This window comes from Scyliorhinus canicula, chromosome 5 (assembly GCF_902713615.1).
Source record: "Scyliorhinus canicula chromosome 5, sScyCan1.1, whole genome shotgun sequence".
Classification (NCBI taxonomy): Eukaryota; Metazoa; Chordata; class Chondrichthyes; order Carcharhiniformes; family Scyliorhinidae; genus Scyliorhinus; species Scyliorhinus canicula.
Genome location: NC_052150.1, coordinates 220,849,587 through 220,865,889, shown reverse-complemented (window position 1 = coordinate 220,865,889; position 16,303 = coordinate 220,849,587). Strand labels below are relative to the sequence as shown.

General features: G+C 48.9%; 1 protein-coding gene across 1 annotated transcript in view; it reads left to right on the top strand.

Annotated features, from left to right (window-relative positions):
• mindy4 (MINDY lysine 48 deubiquitinase 4) overlaps window positions 1-16,303 on the top strand; it is a 189,425-nt gene that overhangs the window by 54,385 nt on the left and 118,737 nt on the right. The window contains exons 4-5 of the mRNA XM_038796467.1: window positions 4,431-4,537; window positions 14,406-14,522. Of these exons, the coding sequence (XP_038652395.1) occupies window positions 4,431-4,537; window positions 14,406-14,522 (224 nt within the window). The remainder of the gene's footprint in view (window positions 1-4,430; window positions 4,538-14,405; window positions 14,523-16,303) is intronic.

Here is a 16,303-nt window from a genome sequence, read left to right as displayed (position 1 = left end):
CTCTGGCCCCCGCCTTAACTCTCTCTTGGCCCCGCCTTACTCTCTCTCTCTGGCCCCCGCCTTACTCTCTCGCTCTGGCCCACGTCTTACTCTCTCTCTCTGGCCCCGGCCTTACTCTCTCTCTGGCTCTCTCTCTCTGGCCCCGGCCTTACTCTCTCTCTGGCCCCCCGCCTTACTCTCTCTCTGGCCCCCCGCCTTACTCTCTCTCTGGCCCCCGCTTTACTCTCTCTCTCTGGCCCCCGCCTTACTCTCTCTCTGGCCCCCGCCTTACTCTCTCTCTCTGGCCCCCGCCTTACTCTCTCTCTCTGGCCCCCCGCCTTACTCTCTCTCTCTGGCCCCCGCCTTACTCTCTCTCTGGCCCCCGCCTTACTCTCTCTCTCTGGCCCCCCGCCTTACTCTCTTCTGGCCCCCGCTTTACTCTCTCTCTGGCCCCCGCCTTACTCTCTCTCTCTGGCCCCCGCCTTACTCTCTCTCTGGCCCCCGCCTTACTCTCTCTCTGGCCCCCCGCCTTACTCCCTCTCTGGCCCCCGCCTTACTCTCTCTCTGGCCCCCGCCTTACTCTCTCTCTGACCCCCGCCTTACTCTCTCTCTCTGGCCCCCACCTTACTCTCTCTCTGGCCCCCCGCCTTACTCTCTCTCTCTGGCCCCCGCCTTACTCTCTCTCTGGCCCCCACCTTACTCTCTCTCTTTGGCCCCCCGCCTTACTCTCTTCTGGCCCCCGCCTTACTCTCTCTCTGGCCCCCGCCTTACTCTCGCTCTCTGGCCCCCCCGCCTTACTCTCTCTCTCTGGCCCCCCCGCCTTACTCTCTCTCTGGCCCCCGCCTTACTCTCTTTCTGGGCCCCGCCTTCCTCTCTCTCTCTCGGGCCCCGCCTTACTCTCTCTCTCTGGCCCCCGCCTTACTCTCTCTCTGGCCCCCCTCCCGTCTTACTCTCTCTCTGGCCCCCGCCTTACTCTCTCTCTCTCTCTGGCCCCCGCCTTACTCTCTCTCTGGCCACCCCGCCTTACTCTTTCTCTGGCCCCCGCCTTACTCTCTCTCTGGCCCCCGCCTTACTCTCTCTCTGGCCCCCGCCTTACTCTCTCTCTGGCCCCCGCCTTACTCTCTCTCTCTGGCCCCCGCCTTACTCTCTCTCTCTGGCCCCCCCGCCTTACTCTCTCTCTCTGGCCCCCCCGCCTTACTCTCTCTCTGGCTCCCCGCCTTACTCTCTCTCTGGCCCCCACCTTACTCTCTCTCTGGCCGCCCGCCTTACTCTCTCTCTGGCCCCCGCCTTACTCTCTCTCTGGCCCCCGCCTTACTCTCTCTCTGGCCCCTGTCTTACTCTCTCTCTCTGGCCCCCCGCCTTACTCTCTCTCTGGCCCCCCGCCTTACTCTCTCTCTGGCCCCCCTCCTGTCTTACTCTCTCTCTGGCCCCCCTCCTGTCTTACTCTCTCTCTGGCCCCCCTCCTGTCTTACTCTCTCTCTGGCCCCCGCCTTACTCTCTCTCTCTGGCCCCCGCCTTACTCTCTCTCTCTGGCCCCCGCCTTACTCTCTCCCTCTGGCCCCCGCCTTACTCTCTCTCTCTGGCCCCCCGCCTTACTCTCTCTCTGGCCCCCGCCTTACTCTCTCTCTGGCCCCCGCCTTACTCTTTCTCTGGCCCCCGCCTTACTCTCTCTCTGGCCCCCGCCTTACTCTCTCTCTCTCTGGCCCCCGCCTTACTCTCTCTCTGGCCCCCCACCTTACTCTCTCTCTCTGGCCCCCGCCTTACTCGCTCTCTCTGGCCCCCGCCTTACTCTCTCTCTCTGGCCCCTCCGCCTTACTCTCTCTCTCTGGCCCCCCGCCTTACTCTCTCTCTGGCCCCCCCCGCCTTACTCTCTCTCTCTGGCCCCCCCCGCCTTACTCTCTCTCTGGCCCCCGCCTTACTCTCTCTCTCTGGCCCCCACCTTACTCTCTCTCTCTGGCCCCCGCCTTACTCTCTCTCTCTGGCCTCCGCCTTACTCTCTCTCTCTGGCCCCCGCCTTACTCTCTCTCTCTGGCCCCCGCCTTACTCTCTCTCTCTGGCCCCCCCGCCTTACTCTCTCTCTCTGGCCCCCACCTTACTCTCTCTCTCTGGCCCCCGCCTTACTCTCTCTCTCTGGCCTCCGCCTTACTCTCTCTCTCTGGCCCCCGCCTTACTCTCTCTCTCTGGCCCCCGCCTTACTCTCTCTCTCTGGCCCCCCCGCCTTACTCTCTCTCTCTGGCCCCCTCCGCCTTACTCTCTCTCTCTGGCCCCCTTCCCGCCTTACTCTCTCTCTGACCCCCGCCTTACTCTCTCTCTGGCCCCCGTCTTACTCTCTCTGTCCCCCCTCCTGTCTTACTCTCTCTCTGTCCCCCCCCTCCCGTCTTACTCTCTCTCTGTCCCCCCCCTCCTGTCTTACTCTCTCTCTGGCCCCCTGTCTTACTCTCTCTCTGCCCCCCCCCTCCCCCCCCACACCCCCGTCTTTCTTCCCCCTCTCAACCTTCACTCCCGTCTCTTGCCACCGCCTCTCGCCCCCGCAATCTAAGTAACTACCTTTAACTGTCTTTGGATCTTTTTTGATTTCTTCTAATGATATGCCCACCATATTATTGTCCCTAGTAAAATTGACAAAATAATTACTTGTACTTGTGCTGTTTGCTGTCATTACCTGTATGTTTATCATGTTAAAAGTCTTTTCTTTATATCTATCTTGTACTTTGACATCTTAATGTTCTCAAGTTGTCACCAGCCCTTTTAATTGCTGTGGGGGCCGGTTTAGCTCAGTGGGCTAGACAGCTGTTCGTGACACAGAGCGAGGCCAGCAACGCGGGTTCAATTCCTGTACCGGCCTTGCTCCCCGTCCGAGGTGTGGTGACCCTCCGGTTAAATCACCACCAGTCAGCTGTCCCCCTCAAAGGGGGGCCATATGGTCATCTGGGACTATGGCGACTTTACATTTATTGCTTTTGAAATGACTGGACCTTTGACAGAGACACCATGTTTACTTCATTGCTCTAATCTATGAATATCTGTTGAAAAGGTAAATTACCAATGAGAATAAATATGTCATATATGGTGAAGGTGGTGGTGAGCTGCTGCCTTGAACCGCGGCAGTTCATCTGATGTCGGTGCACCATTTGTCTTCTCTTTTCCTTCCTTCCCTCTCTCACTTTCCTTTCTTTTCCCTTAATCCCTTTCTGTCCCCGCTCTACCACTCGCTAGGACAGCATGATTACAGAATGGTGTTTTTGTCGGTCGTTCCCATTATAAATGTGGTCCTTGAATTGATAGAATCGGGACTGTTTGGATATCATTGATGTACAGGAGTAAGGATATTGTGTGAAGCTGAATGGGGACTGACTGCTCTCTCTGGTCAATTAGCTCAACCTCTACACTCCACCTTTATTCTCTATCTGCAACCCCGCAGGGCTGGTGTTACACCCATCAGTACTGAAGATCATTTTGTATTGGGCGAGTAATCCAGCATAATGCTCTGGGAACGCGGGTAATCCCACCACGGCAGATGGTGAAATTTGAATTCAATAAAAATCTGGAATTAAAAGCCTACTGATGACCGTGAAACCATTATCGACTGGCATAAAGCCCCATCTGATCACTAATGTCCTTTAGGAAAGGAAACCTGCCATCCTTACCTGGGTGTTAAATGGTCTCGCAAGCCACTTGGCCAATAAATGCTGGCCCAGCAAGCGACACATCCAATGAAATGTGAAGAATTTAGTGGGTCAATGTGCATCTGTAAAGTTGCGATAGTAAGTTAAGTAAACTGTTGGATTGATTCTTCGAGCAAACATTGGAATAGAAGAGCTTTAAGCTGCAAGAATAGGCCATTGTGTACAAACAGTCCAACTTCTTCCATCGGGCAGGAGATACAGAAGTCTGAGAACATGCACAAACAGACTCAAAAACAGCTTCTTCCCCACTGTTACCAGACTCCTAAATGACCCTCTTATGGACTGACCTCATTAACACTAACACTACACCCTGTATGCGTCATCTGATGCTGGTGCTTGTGTAGTTACATTGTATATCTTGTGTTGAACTATTATGTATTTTCTTTTATTCCCTTCTCTTCCCATGTACTTAATGATCTATTGAGCTGCTCACAGAAAAATACTTTTCACTGTACCTCAGTACACGTGACATTAAACAAACCCAACCCAACCCAATCCCAATCCAACAGTCCGTTTCTTTTTGAGACCATCCCAAACTCAACCCTCTCTCCAGAAATGCACAAAAATGCTTTGAGGCCCCAATTATGTCCACCTCAGTGACTTGTCCTGGTTAACTGCCAACAGTCATTATCGAGCATTAGTATGGCCTGTTTAGTGTAACTTCTCTGGAGTTTGTTCGGGCTGAGAGCACATGATATATATTTAGCGAGACATGCTTATTATCATTGTGTACAGCCTGAAAGTGTGTCTGATTTTATTTTGCAGATGACATTGATGATGATGATTTGGAAGAAGTTGATGAGATTCTACCTGTCTGTTCTCTTCGTAAACACCACATTGACTCTAAACCTATTGACCTGTCTCTTGCAGTAGTAAGTTATTTGATTGGCATTCTTTTCAAGTTTTAAATTGATCTGTTATTTATCACCATACACTTCGCAAACTCTTTTCACTTATCAAATGTAGCCTCAGTGTCCCTGAGTTAGCTTGAGGAAAATCGATCCCAGTTTCTCTTCTAGATCACCTCACCAGCGCCGTCGTTTGAAGTGTACAGATATCGTGTGAAATCAGGATCTGGCTATGGTATCCACTCCTCCCCTGACCAAACCCACAACCTGTATTTCAGTCTTAACTTTAACTAGAGGCAGTCTGGGTGCTTGGAAATCCTGCACCCGTATGAACCTGAGGGCCGAGGCTTCATTGGACTGCCATGGGTGCTTTGTCCTTCCCAGTCACCTGTGGAATCTGGCAGCCTGCACTTTCATTTAGACTTTTCACAATGTGTAAAATGGGGATGCCCCTCAGAGCGAGGTTGTATTCACAATTTTTATGTTCGTTCCTGAAATTGTTTTTAAATTGGTGGGAAGTGTCAGTTGTCCATGTGTACAGGTTTGATAGCTTTTATAGAAGTTTGAACATCAACCATTCATGTTCAAGGGAGATGGATGTTTCCCTTGGGCAGAATGGTGTTCAATGCCCTCACATTCCTGGCTAACCTCTCACTTTTTAATCTCCATAAACCTGAAGTCATCCAAAGCTCTGCTGCTCGCCACCTAACTTGTGCCAAGCCCTGTAACCCCATCGTCCCGTGAATGTAGACCTACACTGGCTCCCGGTTGAGCAATACCTCCATTTTAAAAACTCTTATCCCTGTTTTCAATTTTCAAGCTTGCCCCTTCCACCCCTACAAACCCCTGTGATCACTGTGCTCCTCCAGACCTGGCCCCCTGTGCATCCCCAGTTTTCATCACTCCATCATTGTTGGCTATGCCTGGGCCGAAGCTCTGAAATTTTCACTCAGCCCCAGCTGAAAGCCTGAGCCTAGTTTTAATCTCCCTTGAGATCAGATAGCTCTCCGAGAACAATCATCAGATTTGGGAGGTTCTTCATCTTTTATTGCCTTGGCAGATTTACCCGTTGAGTATTGGAAAAAGTAGTGCCTGCTGTTGTCAAATTGAACCATTGCCCTTAGAATGCATGTATAGTGCATGTCTGTTCCTGAGCAGAGGATCCATCATGATGCGTGTCTCTGTATTTTACATAAGTGAAGGTTTGATATGGAAGTGGTATTGGTTAAATGGATAGAAAACGAGATGATACTATAGTTTTAAGTTAGGGAGGATCACTCTGAGGTACTTAAGGTCTGATTTCAGCAGTACAATGATTTACCCTGTGGTGTGCACATTCTATAATTGACAATCTTTGCATTTGTGTATGAATGCACATTTATATTTTGTTGTTGTCACACAGCTGACAGCTGTAGCTTTAACAGCTACACTTGCAGTTGTGTCCTGAGCACTGTTCATTCTGAACAGTATACAAGGCACTCGTTAGACCAAATGGACGCTATAGGAAGGATGTGAACGCATTGGAGAGAGTGCAGAAGAGATTTACAAGAGTCGTTCCAGGAATGAGAAACTTCAGTTATGAGGATCGAGCCGAGAGATTGGGACTGTTCTCCTTGGAGAGGAGAAGGCTGTGAGGAGATTTGATGGAGATGTTCAAAATCATGAAGGGGGCTGCACAGAGTAGACAGGGAAAACTGTTCCTGCTCGTAAAAGGATCAAGAACGAGAAGGCACAGATTTAAAGTGATTTGCAAAAGAAGCAAATGTGATGTGAGAAAAACAAGGTCTGGAATGCACTGCCTGGGAGTGTGGTGGAGGCAGGTTCAATCTCGGGGGGACATGTTGGTATTATTCTCTCAGAACTTTGGTAGGGGGTAGTGGTGGTAGGGGAGGGACAAGCCCAGAACTCTTGAGAATATGCAAATACTGGAATAAAGCACAGTAAGTCAGTCAATATCTCAAACAACCGAACAGTAATGGCAAGTCTAAAGATATGGATGTGCAGTTGGAGGCTCCTGGTTCGATTCCCAGCTTGGGTCACTGTCTGTGCGGAGTCTGCACGTTCTCCCCGTGTCTGCGTGGGTTTCCTCCGGGTGCTCCGGTTTCCACCCACAAGTCCTGAAAGACGTGCTGTTAGGTGAATTGGGCATTCTGAATTCTCCCTCTGTGTACCCGAACAGGCGCCGGAGTGTGGCGACTGGGGGATTTTCACAGTAACTTCATAGCAGTGTTAATGTAAGCCTACTTGTGACACTAATAAAGATTATAATGTAAAGTGTAAGCTCCCATCTGAAATATTAACCGGTTCTCTGATGCTGATCAAGCTGCTGGCAATTTCCAGGATTTTTTTAACATCTGGTTTCCAGTGTAGGTTTTGGGCAAATAAAATATTGGGCAAGGTTCTCACAAATACACGATCCCAGTGCCCTAGTTCGGGAACAGTGACCACAATTCAGTAAACTTTCATAAAGATAAAGATGGTGCAGTCCTCAGGTGTAGGTGCTAAATTGTGGGAAGGCTAATTACAACAATATTAGGCAGGAACTGAAGAATGTTGATTGGGGGCAGATGTTTGAAGGCATATCAACATCTGGCATGTGGAAGGCTTTCAAGTGTAAATGGATAGGAATTCAGGACCGGCACGTTCCTGTAAGGATGAATGATAAGTATGGCAAGTTTCGGGAAACTTGGATAACGAGACGTATTGTGAGCCTAGTCAAAAAGGAAAAAGGAAGCATTTGTCAAGGCTAGGAGGCTGGGAACACACAAAGCAAGTACGGGAGACAAGGAAAGTAGAAAGAAACTTAAGCAAGGAGTCAGGATGTGTTTTCCTCACATCACATTCGCTTCTTTTGCAAATCACTTTAAATCTGTGCCCTTTTGTTCTTGAGTCAGGAGGGCTAAAAAAGGTCATGAAAAGTCATTGGCCAGTAGGATAAAAGAAATTCCCAAGGCTTTCAATGCATATATAAAAGTGCAAGAGGGTTGGCCCACTCAAGGACAGGGGATGGAATCTATGCGTGGAGCCAGAGGAAATGGGTGAGGTAATAAATGAGTACTTTGCTTCAGTATTCACTGAAGAGGAGGACTTGGTGGATGATGAGTCTGGGGAAGGATGTGTAGATAGTCTGGGTCACATTGAGATCAAAAAGCAGGAGGTATTGGGGTCTTGAAAAAACATTAAGGTAGGCAAACCCCCAGGGCCTGATGGGATATATCCCAGAATACTGAGAGAGGCATGCAGGAAATTGCTGGGGCCTTGACAGAAACCTTTATACCCTCACTGGCTACAGGGGAGGTCCCAGAGGATTGGAGAATAGCCAATGTTGTTCTTTTGTTTAAGAAGGGTAGCAAGGATAATCCAGGAAATTACAGGCCAGTGAGCTTTATGTCAATAGTAGCAAAATTATTGGAGAGGATTCTTTGAGACAGAATTTACTCCGATTTGGAAATAAGTGGACGTATTAGCGAGAGACAGAATGGCTTTGTGAAGGGGAGATCGTGTCTCACTAACTCAGAGTTTTTCGAGGAAGTAACAAAGATGATTGATGAGGGTAGGGCAGCAGATGTTGTTTCCATGGACTTCAGTATGGCTTTTGACAAGGTCCCTCATGGTAGACTGGTACAAAAGGTGAAGTCACACGGGATCAGAGGTGAGCTGGCAAGATGGATACAGAACTGGCTCGGTCGTAGAAGACAGAGAGTAGCAGTGGAAGGTTGCGTTTCTGAATGGAAAGCTGTGACTAGTGGTGTTCCTCAGGGATCAGTGCTGGGACTTTTTGCTGTTTGTAACATATATAAATGATTTGGAGGAAAATGTAACTGGTCTGATTAATAAGTTTGCGAACGACACAAAGATTCGTGGAATTGCGGATAGTAATGAGGACTGTCGGAAGGTACAGCAGGATTTAGATTGGTTGGAGACTTGGGCGGAGCGATGGCAGATGGAGTTTAATCTGGACAAATGTGAGGTAATGCATTTTGGAAGGGCTAGTACAGATGGGAAATATACAGTAAATGACATAACCCTCAAGAGTATTGACAGTCAGAGAGATCTAGGTGTACAGGCCCACAGGTCACTGAAAGGGGCAACACGGTGGAGAAGATAGTCAAGAAGGCATACGGCATGCTTGCCTTCATTGGCTGGGGCATTGAGTTTAAAAATTGTCAAGTGATGTTGCAGCTGTATAGAACCTTCGTTAGATCACACTTGGAGTATAGTGTTCAATCCTGGTCACCACACTACTAGAAGAATGTGGATGCTTTGGAGAGGGTACAGAAAAGATTTTCCAGTATGTTGCCTGGTATGGAGGGCATTAGCTATGAGGAGCAGCTGAATAAACTTGGTTTGTTCTCACTGGAACGGCGGAGGTTGAGGGGCGACCTGATAGAGGTCTACAAAATTATGAGGGGCATAGACAGAGTGGATAATCAGAGACTTTTTCCCAGGGTAGAGGGGTCAATTACTAGGGAGCATAGGTTTGAGGTGCGAACGGCAAGGTTTAGAGGAGATGTACGAGGCAAGTTTTTTACACAGAGGGTAATGGGTGCCTGGAACTCGCTGCCGGAGGAGATGGTGGAAGCAGGGACGATAGTGACGTTTAAGGGGTGTCTTGACAAATACATGAATAGGATGGGAATGGAGGGATATGGTCCCCGGAAGGGTCGGGGATTTTAGTTCAGACGGGCAGCATGGTCTGTGCAGGCTTGGAGGGCCGAAGGGTCTGTTCATGTGCTGTAATTTTCTTCTTTGTCTGGTAACTGGAATTTGGTTTGCATGGGGTGTGGTAAAAAGAGTTTGAAGGACAATATCACTGACTTGCCGAGATAATGAAACGAAGAAATAAAAAAAAAAGCAAATAGAGTCCTGGCATCTTTAGCTAGAATATTGAAGTATAGCTCAATGAAGGTGACATGACAGCTCCCCCATGCTCGAAATAATTGCTGGAAATATTAGCGGAAAGAAATTGAATATCGCTTGGCTCAATTAGCAGCATCTTCACTTCAGTCACAAGCTTCTTTTCCTGGACCGGTGAACATACTGTGGGCTTCAGTACAGTCCTGAGAGAATGTTGAAAGGTACCAAATTTCTGATTGGAAGTCTACTATTGTGATCAGCCTGTTCCTCCCTCAATCAACTAAAGCAGCCACTGACTGTCTGGCTATCTGTTTGGTTGCTGTTTCCAGCATCCTAACAACAGGCATGGCTGGCTGCCTCGGACCGCAAGGACTTCCAGTGACGGGTGAGTGGACGCAGGAAATCTGGTTCTCCTCCTTGAAATTGGGCACTTTTAGTCCATAAATCGACTGCTCAGCCGAGGAAAAAAGGCCCGCCCGCTCTCCTCCAACACCACCACAATGAAGGAGGCATTCCAGGCAACAACCCGAGGAGCCGATAAGACAGCAGAGCCAGTAAAAGTCTGGAGAGGAAGATTGAGGCGATGGCATCCAGCCACAGCCGAACGGGATGGGCCGCCAGAACATATGAAATGAAAAAATGAAAATCGCTTATTGTCACGAGTAGGCTTCAATGAAGTTACTGTGAAAAGCCCCTAGTCGCCACATTCCGGCGCCTATCCGGGGAGGCTGGTACGGGAATCGAACCGTGCTGCTGGCCTGCTTGGTCTGCTTTAAAAGCCAGCGATTTAGCTGAGTGAGCTAAACCAGCCCCCCGATAAATGAACGGAGGGGGGGTCCCCTCAGTTAGGGGCTGTTTAGCACAGGGCTAAATCACTGGCTTTGAAAGCAGACCAAGCAGGCCAGCAGCACGGTTCGATTCCCGTAACAGCCTTCCCGAACAGGCGCCGGAATGTGGCGACTAGGGGCTTTTCACAGTAACTTCATTTGAAGCCTACTCGTGACAATAAGCGATTTTCATTTTCCTAGCACACGAGCTCCCAAGTGCTCAAAGATGCCATTAAACCTGAAATGATGACAACGGTGAAAGTTGCAGTAGCAGAGGCGCTGGTTCCCCTTCAAGCAGCGCTGGACCTGGCGGAGCAGCGTCTGGAGACACGAGGCGACGATCTAAGAGCTGGAGAAGGCATGAACGACCAGAGTGACTGGATCGCCTCACTGGAGACTGAGATGGCAAGGTTGGTGAGAGCAGTAGGACGCAGGATGGAAGAGAAATGCAATGGCCGGGAGACGTGTGGAGCAATCCCCAGGCTAGCACAGGGAAGTAGGAGTGAGGTGAGGGCCACGGCACAACTCCCGATTGGGAGAGCATGCCTGGCGAGGGTGGGGGGGTGCAGACGGGCCCAGGGGGATAGTCGATGAGGGTGGGGCAGAAGGCGGGCTCCGTCGGATCACACACTACGACAACGGAAACCAGGGCACCGAAAACAGCCATTTTGGAGGGCCCCCCAAACAAAAGGAAAAGCCAGAGTACAGGAGAGCATTCGCATGGTGTACAGGTGGCACGGTAGCACAATGGTTAGCACTGTTGCTTCACTGCGCCAGGGTACCAGGTTTGATTCCCGGCTTGGGTCACTGTCTCTATGGAGTCTGCACGTTTTCCCCGTGCCTGCCGAGTTTCCTCCATGTGCTCCGGTTTCCTCTCACAAGTCCCGAAAGACGTGCTGTTAGGTGAATTGGACATTCTGAATTGTCCCTCTGTGTACCCGAACAGGCGCCGGAATGTGGCGACTAGGGTCTTTTCACAGTAACTTCATTGCAGTGTTAATGTAAGACTACTTGTGACAATAAAGATTATTATTATAATGATGGCGGCCATCTTGGTTGGCCCCTCGACAAAGGGAAACCCCGGAGTGCAGGGAGGATCTTTTATGAACATGGAGACAAAGCCAGCCGCCTGCTGTCTCACCAGCTGTTAAAAGCAGGCAGCCAAGAGGGAAATAGCCTAGGGTAGGACGGGTTAGTTGCCACGCCAAAAAAAGGTCAACGAAGCCTACACAACCTTCTACCGGGGAAATGGATGAAGCAGTTCCTCGATGGACTGGACATGCTGGTCATGGGGGAAGATAGGAGACGGGGCATGGAAGCACCATTAAAACGTGGAAATGTCATGGAGAGTATCAACTCCATGCAGGCTGGGAAGGTGTTGGGGCCAGAAGGATTTCTGGCGGACTTCTACAAAATGTCTGCACGAGCATTGGTCCCGTACCTACGGGGGATGTTCGCCAACTTGCTAGTAAGAGGCATCTGCCCCGACACTGGCACAAGCCTCAATATCGCTGATACCCAAAAGGTCAAAGACCTGATTGAGTGAGGGTCCTACAGGCCCAATTTGCTACTCAAAGTCCCTGGCGAGGCATCTGGAGAGCAGCTTGGCAGAGGTAGTCACGGAGGACCAGGCAGGCTTTGTTAATGGGCAGGCAAGTAACATCGAATATCAGGCGCCTGCTGAACATGATAATGACCCCATCTGGGGAGAGAAGAGCAGAAGTGATAATCTCCCTGGATGCAGAAAAGACCTTCAAAATCGAGTGGAACTACCTCAGAGGCACTGGGTTTGATTTGGGTTCGGACTAGGGTTCACCTCCTGGGTGAAACTACTGTTAGTGCTCCCATGGTGAGCGGACCACCAGCTCTAAATACTTCCATCTACACCGAGGAACGAGACAGGGATGCCTGCTATCTCCGCTGCTGTTTGCTCTGGTAATCGAGCCACTGGCGATCGCCCTCAAAATGGCGAAGGGGTGGAGAGGTATCCAAAGGGGGAACAGAGAGGATAGAATCTTGCTCTTCGCGGAAGACCTGCTCCTCTACATCTCAAATTCCCAGACCATCATGGAAGGGTTAATGAAACTCCACAAGGATTTTTGGTGCCTTCTCGGGTTACAAGCTTAACTGGAGCAAGAACGAGATCTCTCCTGTGATCTCACAGCGGGGAGTGACAGAGCTGAAGGCACTACCGTTCAAACAAGCCAACACCAAATTCCGCTACCTGGGGATCCAAGTAGTCCATGACTGGACATGGATTCACAAATGGCACCTGATGAGTCTGATGGAGGAAGTCAAAAGGGACCTGCAGAGGTGGGGCCCACCGGGAGCAGAGTGGGTGAAGATGGAGGATCGTTCCTGCACAGTGACGCCCCTCCATGCCCTCGCCACAGCTGCTCTCCCATCCCCCCCCCCCCTCCGGCCAAACACTCAGAGCCCAGTGCTAGTAGCCATGTTCCGGTCGTGGTACCTAATAAGGCAGCACTTTGGCCTGACAGAAATGTCCAACATGCCCCCCATCTGCAACAGCCACAGGCTTACTCCTGCAATAATAGACACCACCTTCAAAAGGTGGATGAGGGCACACTTACAGTTAAGGACATGTACACGGACGAAGTAGTGACCCTGGGGGAACTCTCAGAGAGGTCCCAATTACCAAGAGGAAACGATCTGAGATACATTCAGGTCATAAACTTCCACCTTAATGAAACAACGACGTACCCCCAGATACTAGCACACTCGTTAGCGGAAGAACTGTTGCATGTGCGCAATGTAGAGAAGGGAAACTGTGCGGATCTGTAAGGGGGATTGTTGGAGGAGGTAAACTCCTCTCTGGATGAGGCAAGGAAAAACTGGTAGGAGAAACTATGCAGGGAGATAGGGGGAGGTCTCTGGATCGAAGCCCTGCACAGGGTGGACTTCAACTCCACTTGCACAGGGTTGAGCCTAACACAGCTAAAGGTGGTGCACAGAGCACACTTAACCAGAACCCAAATGAGTGGGTTCGTGCAGGACAAATTCGAACGGTGCCAGGGAGGCCTGGCCAACCACACCCATATATCTGGGCCTGCACCAGACTTGTTGGGTACTGGACGGCCCCTTTACGGTGAGGGGGGCCGACGCCTTTGCCTTTGCCTCCCTGATCAGGCCGTCGGAGAATCCTGCTCGGCTGGTGATCGGCAGCACCAGCGAAAACTGCAGACTAGCGGTCTGACCTGGTGGAATTTCTCAGGCTGGAGAAAATAAAATTTGTCATCCAGGGGCCAGAGGGGGCGGCGGCGAAGGCACACAGATAAACGAGAGGGACAGGGGACTGATCCGAGGGTAAGCATAAGCTTAAACTAAAACTAAAGTGTAAATATGAACTCTGGCCACATTGAGGGTAGTAACAGATGTGTGCCAACTAAAGGAGGTCATGGCCACAGCGGGGTGGGAAGTCAATTGCCTGAAAATATGTGCTGATTTCGGTTTGTCTTTTTCATTTTCCTCTTTTGCGCATTTGTAATTTGTAACTTAGGAAATGTGAAAACCCAATAAAAACAGTTTAAAAAAAAAGAAGAAATCCACTGCACATGCAAGACAGGCTCGTTATTTTGGTTTTATGCAGTAGTTGCTACTGTTAAAATAGAGCGAGGAATGTCAAATAATTTAATTGTTTGTTCAGGATCGTAGAACCATACAGAACAGAAGAAGTAATTCTGGCCTTTCTGCCTGTTTGGGCTCTTTTGACAGAGCTATCTAATTAACCCCACTCTCATGGCACTTTCTCTACAGCCCTGCAAATCTTCCCGCTTTCCAGTCTTTATCCAATTTCCTTCTGAAAATTAGTACTGCATCAAATTCAGCTACCATTTCAGATCAAAGAACTGTGTTTGACATCAAAGCATAGAAAATAGGAGCAGGTGTAGGTCATTCAGCCCATCGTTTAAAGAAAGGTTATTCTCATCTCCCTCTAGTTATTTTGCCAAGTGCATTGAATGTATGTACCCCTCACTGCACAGAGGTAAAATTAAATTAGATGCCGTGATTTATCAGACAGTCGTGCATGTGACAGATGAACTTTAGTCGGTCAGTTAGCAACCTTTCTTCAAATCTGTCACGTTTCGAGTTGGCAGTTTAACTCATTAAAACAGGTTCCTTCAGCCGGCTGCCAGATGCACTGAATAGCCTCTTTCTGTGCTGTCACCATTCTATGATTCTGTTTGCAGCAGTTGAAAAATCTCCTGTTTGGATCCAGCTTTTCCTGCTTTGCTGAAGAATGGAAGATACAGAGTTTCACCTTTAATGACCTACCTGAGTTAAGATACGGCATTGTTCAGAAGAAGGTGAATATTTTCCTTTTTTTTTGTTCGTGCCTTAAGATATGTAATTTAAAATATAGAAATTATGCTGTGCTTAAAATACCCCCACTCTGATTGAGTTATTTGAAAGCCACACTGTTTCCTTCTGACACCAACCCCCTCTGTAATTTCCACTTCCGTATGAGAGTCCTCATTGGAAATCCACAGGCCCTGTGGTTGTTTAGCCCTCCCCACTCTGTAATCATCGCCCTCGGCATGAGTTGGCTCTGTTGACCTCCAGGTCTCGTGAAGATCTGGCAACAGCTCGCCCTATAATTTCCACCCTCTGTGTGAGTTCACACTGGAAGAACCCACAACCTCCATGATAGTCTGACACCAGAAAATGTGCGATCGCCAAGGCAGCCTGCTTTAACCTCAGTACAAAGAACAAAGAAAAGTACAGCACAGGACTCATCGTCCTTCTCCATCTCGCCTAACTCTCATCAACTATTGAAACATCGTCCATGTCTTTGCTACCTCTAGTCGCGACTGTTCTAATGATGCTCTCCTAGCCAGCCTCCTGCCTTTTAACCTTTATATTCTTGAGTTTGAACCTGTCTCCTTAATGAGCACCGAGCTCCTCTATTCTAAATCTGTATGATTTTTATAAGTAATGAGGTCAATTGAAAGGGAACTTGTATTGTAGTGCCTTTCACTATCTCAGAGCATTGCAAAATTATTTACAGCCAATTAGATACACTTGCAGTGTGGTCAGTATTCTGTGTAGGAATTCTATTCTGCTAATTGATGTCAGTGATGGTGAGGAGTTAGAGGGCTCCATTGATTTAACAGTGATGGGCAACCTAGGCTAGCGAGTTGGCCGTATGGATGGCTCTCCTATGGGCTGCAAGGTTGAATTGGGGCATATTCACTAACCATGAACACATGATGTGGAGGTGCCGGCGTTGGACTGGGGTGAGCACAGTAAGAAGTCTTACAGCACCAGGTTAAAGTCCAACAGGTTTGTTTCTAACACGAGCTTTCCGAGCACAGGTTCACCTGAGGAAGGAGCTGTGCTCCGAAAGCTCATGTTTGAAACAAACCTGTTGGACTTTAACCTGGTGTTGTAAGACTTCTTACTATGAACACATGAAAAACGTTAAATACATTTAATTCATGCCAAATGTTTCATAAATTATAGAAAATGTTGAATCACTTGTATATTAATAGAACTGTCCTCCATTTCAAATGGGAAGAAACAAAATAAATATTTACACTTGCTTCAATGGGCAGCACGGCGGCACAGTGGTTAGAACTGTTGCTTCACAGCGCCAGGGTGCCAGGTTCGATTCCCGGCTTGGGTCACCGTCTGTGAGGAGTCTGCACGTACTCCCCATGTCTGCGTGGATTTCCTCCCACCAGTCCCGAAAGACGTGCTGTTAGGTGAATTGGACATTCTGAATTCTCCCCCGTGTACCCGAACAGGCGCCGGAATGTGGCGACTAGGGGATTTTCACAGTAACTTCATTGCAGTGTTAATATAAACCTACTTGTGACACTAATAATGATTATTGTATTCCAATTTACTGTGCTTATCCAAGTAAGGACCACCTACAACTAAAAGGTATACATTTCTTAATCACACGTGTATCTTTTAGGGCATTTATTTTATTTATATTTATTTATCTTTATTTATTTTAATTAATAAACCCTACTGCTCCCAAGAAGCTTTACTACTTCTATTATAAAAACTTTATTCTGAAGGGAACAGTTGAAGATCGAAGCAGGGAGGTTGTTTCCACTGGCAGGTGAAACAAGAACTAGGG